General features: G+C 40.5%; 1 protein-coding gene across 1 annotated transcript in view; it reads left to right on the forward strand.

Moving 5' to 3' along the window:
* Positions 1-7,739, forward strand: part of LOC143035549 (trimethyllysine dioxygenase, mitochondrial-like) — a 9,830-nt gene that overhangs the window by 1,298 nt on the left and 793 nt on the right. The window contains exons 2-6 of the mRNA XM_076202416.1: positions 3,817-3,918; positions 4,139-4,278; positions 6,689-6,873; positions 7,374-7,569; positions 7,679-7,735. Of these exons, the coding sequence (XP_076058531.1) occupies positions 3,837-3,918; positions 4,139-4,278; positions 6,689-6,873; positions 7,374-7,569; positions 7,679-7,735 (660 nt within the window). The 5' untranslated portion in view covers positions 3,817-3,836. The remainder of the gene's footprint in view (positions 1-3,816; positions 3,919-4,138; positions 4,279-6,688; positions 6,874-7,373; positions 7,570-7,678; positions 7,736-7,739) is intronic.

The following is a 7,739-nucleotide window of genomic DNA, read 5'->3' on the forward strand; positions in this document are numbered from 1 at the left end:
TCTGTTCCCCTTGAGTATGAGGACAGGTATGCGCTGAGCTCTTATGCGGTTGGGAAGTAGCTGCCGATCACGAAATCGGCATGCAGTCCACGATCATGGTGAATTGCATATACCTAAGTACACAAACACGGATGCAGGCAGGCTTGTACAGACACATCTATTCACGGTGACTTTCAACTCTGTCGATTCCCGTTCCCCGCGATCAGTTTGCCGCCGCGGACCAAACTGTTGACTTGTGAATGGGCACCGCACGGCCGATTTTTATGTCATCGGTTGTACAACTGGCTCATGACTTAAGGGCAAATGCAGGCTAGCTGGCTACGAAGTTATTCAGGCTTGGTTGGTTGAAGGATTTTTCGTGATTTGTTAATCGGGATTGACATTTCAGAAATTTCTGATGTACTGGTATGATGCGGAGTGCAAGTGAAATTAATGTATGTTTAAAAAATTAAAACATACAACACATTTGATATCTATAAAACACAAGTAGTTAAGTAGACATAATTGGTTACATGTTACAATAAATTCTATCCACACATTAAAACAAAAAACATGCTTAATATCTATTAGACACAAGAAATAGAAATGCTATTCAATTACACGTTAAAACAAATTATTTAACATGGTAGATTATGGATAATATTATTATGTTTATAGATATAAAACCATAAAATATAGATTTATTATTTATAAAACAATAAATCGAATGAAACAGTATCTGTTATATTCTAGGAATATTTGTGAGTAAAAGTAATATATTCATAGATTGAAACCTAGGAAGCACAGATGAAATTTATAAAGCACAATAAGGCGAGTAGGAATAATAGTTTGCTACACATTAAAATAAAATATCTGGCAGAAGAAACTATGCATAAGGTCGTTTTTACAGTTGAAATCCAAATATATGGTAACACAGTATGACATAAGCTCAAAATAATTCACAAGACGAGTAAGTCTCTGTTAAAACATTAGTTTCAAATTACATGTCTCGCTGATGCATATAATTTTTTTCTAGTGACCCTTCATTAGATTAGCCCAACCTAAGCTTGTTGACCTTTGCATGACCTTGTTGCATTTCAGAAAAATAAACATTATCAAAATTCATCATCTTTTTACACTTCACAAATTAAGAACTATAAGATGGCTTACCAGAACACCCAACCAATCATATGTATATCTGTTTTTTGTTTATATTTTTCACATTTTCATTTCAACCAAATGTATATATTAAGCATCTTTGACAAATATATTACCTGAACATAAATCTTATGTATAGCTTATTGGGAAGTGATCTAACAAAACGTCTCTAAAAACACTTACAACATCAGCATATTCAGATACATTCACAAGATATATTGAATGATCTGTCAAACTTTGGGTACGACAACACTGCGCTGACTGGCCGTCCTTGGTATGTACACCTACGTCAGTTCACATCAAACCATCTTGGGGGGGCCAGGACCTCAGTTGCCCAATATGACTTCCATCACGTGTAATTTCAGACGCTACCACATATCTATTCTAGTTCAGGTAGTGTTTGGGTATCGTGGAGATGTCAATATTCATGTCTGAATCAGTATCGGTTGATACCATGTTTCTCCTATAATCTCGTGAATATATAAATCTTGTACGTTCGTTGAGGCGTTTCTCTGCCCTCCGTGAGGTTCTTTCGAATAATGTCGGAGATTGGGCTCAACATCCTATTCCACTTTTTTTTTTCAATATAATTGTCTGGTACCCGTGACCTTTTGGGTAACTGAGGATTGTCCTGTACTGCTTCGCTGGGACGGTCAGGCACCCAGCCAGCTGTAGGAGAGGACACGCATCAGGAATTCTGAGAAACGGTGACCCGCATCTAGTGTACTTTAAAGGAGCGGTTGCGTAGTCGTCTCTGTTTTGATCCTTGAGTTTAATTTCCTAGAGCTGAGAAAGACTGTTGCGAGTATAAGTTGCACACAAATTTAAAGTTTCTCCTGGCAAATGTTCATCTCGAGGTAGTGGCTGTAACCGTCTTTGGACATATCATTGAGTATTCACCTGTTGAGGGCAAGAGTGTGGCTACTTCCGGTATGTCTGTCTCCCATAGCACCGGTTTTTGTGAGTGGTGACCTTAGTTTCTGCCTCTGGCAAATACGAGCAACCCAGACTTCTACGAACGTAGAGTTGCCATAGCTCGGTTAAAAAGAGCCTTTTCACTCTTCAGCACTTGGTTCATCACGAAGTCATAGGAGGTTGCAAAGAGTCTCCGCATATCATCATCATCTCTTGCGGTTTCTTTGTCATAAGGTGTCGCCCGCTCACAATTGAACTAAATCCTATTTGGCTAACTTGATATATCTTACTTAACATTTAATCCTATTTGCACTAAATGTCAGTTTATTTCATTCTGGTTACTGCTCAATCATTTCCTTAATTTATGTGGCATCTTCTCAATATCGAAAGAGTTTGAGCAAAAGTATTGTCATTTAAATCATTCCCCTTACTCCTCCAGCCAAAGGTCGGATTCATCTCGTGGTGACCATGGCATTTTCTTATTTTTTATAAAAAATATATCCGAAGTCGTGGGCGGGAACTGTAAGCTAACGTCACAGTTCAGTGGACCAATCATATAACAGCTAACATCAGGTTTTGGTTATCCAAAGATCCTTCACCTGTCATGTGTTCTAAGCAAATTGGTATACTATTAGGGTTGCAAGATAAGAACAGTGGTCCATCCACTCCCAAAGCAAGGTCAACTTATGAAACCCATAGTATTATGCCGCATTCAAATGATTGCCAAGGTTAAAAAAAAAAAAAAAAAAAAAAAAAGGCTCGTAATGAAATTCCAACAAGCGCTATGTTCTGCTGCCATGTGGATGCTACGAGAATGGATAAAACAGACTGGTGGTTGCCAAGACAACGGGGAAAGTGACACATGACAGGAGGGGCTAGGCATTGACAGGGTAGATGAACGAACTAACTTCTTGGCGACCAGAGTAAAGGAAACTGGACATCCAATATGGAAAGGGTAGAACATGATAAGACTTAAGCTTTTTGCAGCCTATAGGTGACATGGAGATGGATAAATTAGTCTAAATGTGGCCGCAATAAAAGGAAAATGCTACCGGGCTGGAGAGGGATTGCTGGAGACGGGCTACATCCAATTTGCTATCGGTTTTATCACGAAAATTATATGGCATGAATTACAAAGATAAACAGACAAATGAATAAAATAAATAGACAAATAAAAGAATAAAAAAAATTAAGAAAATAGGATAAAGTCATTCGGTACAAAAAGGGTGCCACTGAGATGTACAAGACGGTGTGACATAAACAAAAAGTCTCGGCAATGGAAAATATTTTGACTCTATTTCTCCAATTGTAGGCTTTCGTTGTTCTATCGTCTGCATGATCCTGAGGATGAATACTTATTGACTTGTCTGTAGCCAGAATAAAGGGATAAGTACCACCCGACACAGAATTGTTTTATACCAGCACTCGAATACATATTGTATACATACATACATACATACATACATACATACATACATACATACATAAATACATAAATACATAAATACATGCATACATGCATATATGAATACATACATATGTGCATATATGCATATATAAATACGGTATATATGCAACAGAAAAGTAGGAACGTGTTCACAAATGCGGGAGTAACCACCAGGGAAGATAAAGTGACGAAGCAGAGCGCTTTCGTGTATTTGCATCCTCAGGGTGTAGATAAGCATACACGTAGACATAGAGTCTGAAACAAAAATGAATAAGTAAATAATTATGTATTAAATAACTATGTATATATTTCTCCAGGAGGATCTCCAGTGGTCAAGATGGCTGTTCGTGCGTCCTTGGTCTTCCTCCGGCAGGTGGCCCTGCCGTCGGTGCAAACCCAAAGGGCCCTCCACAACAGAGGTACGGGCTCCATGTTTCCTTATGTGATGTTTACATTTGCTCTTTAAGGAGATATAGTTCAGTATGATCTTAATCATTGTGTTTATACAAAAGAGATATTGAGGAGCGGATGTGTGAGTGTGTGTGTGTGTGTTAACAGGTCTTGTGTTTCAACTAATAGTTCAACGGTTTCGTCCAAATGCTTTTCATTAATCGTCAATTCTGGGTGAACGTTTCGCAGCTAAATCCACGATGGTGTCGTCAGCTCTCCATGCTGAGCAGCACAACCCTCCAAACATCACATCCGCCATCCCGGCTCACCACTGCACCGCCAAAGTTATCTTCGACACGCATCAGACAGCCGACTTCAAGTACATTTGGGTTCGTAAACACCTAAGATCTCTAACCAATGGGACTCGTTTCCCACACAAATACGTTTTCAGTTGTTTTTATTGGTGGAAGTAATCTCAGTTATCTGAGTAACAACGTTCACATTATATATTTAATGTTAGACCTCGGTCGATCAATCCTGAAATGCACATTTACCGTTTCTTATATGACATGTTGGTATGCTATACAGCAAGCATTTGTTTGTTGCCAGATATCTTACCATTTATTAAGGCTGGCTTTGGAAGTAACTTCACCAGAGAATTTACCACATATATGTATTTGATGGTTTGGTAATCATTGGACTTAGATTTCATTGAAGAAAAATGTTACAATAGACACCTTGCATTCGTGGTGCCGATGAGAGCATATGCTTTCACTTTGGACGGAGTGTCAGATAATAACATTTGTGTTAAATATTTTTATTTTGTTTGTTTTCGATAAAGAATGCTTAGAAGTAAGTTGTATTTTACTCATAGAATTATTATTCGGTGTAAATAGTTCAGGTGCTAGAAATAACAAACATTACTTCGCATTCCACTCTAACACAGGCTCTTCTACTGTAGTAAAAACTCTTGACTGCCCTTAACAGCTTTCTTCCAATCCCATATATCTACATACCTCCCACGGTGCTTTCCTATCTACCCAGTCATAAACTTTTTCGAAATCCATAAAAGCCCAAAATATATTCTTACCTTTTCCCAAAACTTTCTCACATATCTGCCTTATCACAAAAATCTGATCCACGCAACCCCTACCTGTCCTAAACCCACACTGTTCCTCCCTAATTACTCCCTCTTTTATGCTCCCAATCCTCTCAATCAAAACCTTCTCATAAGCCATCTCAATTATACTCAAGAACAGGATCCCGACATGGGTAAGTGCCGCCCCCCCCCCACACAGACCACCACTACCACCACCTTCCACATCTGATGGTTACTAGCACGATTCACATGTAACGCTCATCCACAAAACAACGTTTATACATACATCATTCATACACACAACTCACGATAAACAAATCATGCATTAAAAGTACATTAGGGGGAATTTGCTTTACCTTCTTTTCACCAAAAGTACCGCCCCCCAAAACGTGCCACCCCGGGGCATTGCCCCCCTGCCCCTCCGCTTGTCGGGGCCCTGCTCAAGAAACCAATCCATCTTAAACTACTACACTCACATTTGTCTCCTTTTCCCTTGTAAAGCGGAACTATATAGGCACTCCTCTAGTCCTCTGGCACTCTGCCCTCCCTTAAACACACATTAAACTACCTCACTAGCCAGTCCACTATTAATGTATTTCCCTTCCTCAGACACTCCGTATGACGCCCATCTAATCCAGGAGCCTCACCTGTCCTCATAATTTTCAGGGGTACTTGCACCTCATCATTTCCTAAACACTGTGTTAGCTATCATCAACTCTCTAGACACATCTCCACTATCAACTATCCACTACGGTTTTTTCCTGGCATTCCACACTTCCCAACCACTCCGTCTATTGGTTCGTCTCCTACTCTAGTACTGAGATCTCCCAATACTACTACATTGACATTCTTCCCTAAACCCTCTATGCACTCATTTAAATCTATCCAAAAAGCCTCTCTTTTCTCTACATTCTTCTCGTTACCAGGCCCATATGCATTTACAAAGACCTACATTTCCCTTCCCAGTTTTACCTTCATCCACATTAACCTTGAAGAAACCTCCTTCCATTCCACCACACGCTTACCTATCTCTTCACTTACTAATATAGCCACCCCCTCTTTCTCTCGTCCTCTCTTCACTCCCGACACCCTCCCCGCTACACTCCCATACTTAGACTCGTCCCTCCTTTCCAACTTAGTTTCACTCAGTGTCAACATATCCATCTTTCTTCTCACAAACATACTGCCTATCTATTCCCTTTTACTCTTATCTGTACCATACCCACACTCCCAGACCCTCTTATGCCTTTTTTATTTTATTTTATCTTATTTTATTTTATTTTATTTTTTTCTTTTCTTTTTAGTAATGTCAGTTTTGGGAGTAGGATGCCTAGTCCTATCCTCCATCCCGTTTTAGTTGCTTTTCACGACTTAAGGGGGAACACTCGGTGGCAGTATTCTTTCTCCCCTACCACAAGGTTCGACTAGAAATAGAAACGTATATTCAGAGAAGTGGTACAGGACAGTATAAAGAGGGGGGCAACATAACGGAGGGACATTCGCAGTATAATAAAGTAGCATCATTTCTCTAGGAGTAGATTTTTCCTCCAACACAAAATGATGTGTAGCTTTGGTCCGTATCAATTGCATGCTGTTTAGCAGATTTTAACCTCACGATAACATGCAGCCAATACCCCAGATATTTTATTCTCGCATTTTGTTAACGGTTGAGTTACTGATAACTTGTTTGCTTTGCTCAGCTTCGAGACAACTGCCGTTGCCCAAAGTGCGTGGACCCAAGCACCAAGCAAAAACTGGTCGACACACCCTCGATTAATGTCAATATCCGACCTCGTTCACTGTGCATTAATGAAGAAGGCCATCTGCAGGTGTCATGGCCTGAAGAGGGAGGCAGAGAACATCATTCTGTGTTCGAACCTGAATGGTAAGTTCACGTGACATACAGTAAGCCGATGATGGAAAAATGTACACACACACACACGCACACACACACACACACACACACACACACACACACACACACACACACACACACACACACACACACACACACACACACACACACACACACAGAGACACACACACACACACACACACACACACACACACACACACACACACACACACACACACACACACACACACACACACACACACACACACCACAAGATTTTAAGAAAAAACTTGATGCCGAAAGATACAAAGACGGGTCACCACGAGCATAGCTCCCTTCCCGTATAATATAACTAGGTAAATACACACACACACACACACACACACACACACACACACACACACACACACACACACACACACACACACACACACACACACACACACACACACACACACACACACACCAAACACACACACATAATTTCCTTTATATTTGCGTCAATCTTAAATGAATAACCTTTGATTCAGGCTGTACAAATACGGCCAGTCTTTCATGCACAACACCTTCGAGACGGACAGTGTTGACATGGAGCACCCGCCACTCCGTCCCGAGCTCGAGCTCTGGGACCGGACCACCGTGTGGGCCAACTTCCCCGAAATGAGTTACAACGAATTCAAGGGCAGCGAGGCAGGTCTGCGCACCTGGCTGGACATGTTCTACAAGGTAAGATGTTACTACAATTCTCTATGGTTATACTGTACAACGGAGTGCTATGGAATGTTTGTTTATATCTTGTTATTAAGTAAAAAGTAACTGATTATTCTGTGTTCAGTATGGCGTCGCACTGCTTCGTGGCGTTCCTCCCGAGGAGAAGAAAATTGTGGATGTAGTCA

Source organism: Oratosquilla oratoria, chromosome 19, assembly GCF_046742065.1.
Source record: "Oratosquilla oratoria isolate Oo_2021 chromosome 19, ASM4674206v1, whole genome shotgun sequence".
Lineage (NCBI taxonomy): Eukaryota > Metazoa > Arthropoda > Malacostraca > Stomatopoda > Squillidae > Oratosquilla > Oratosquilla oratoria.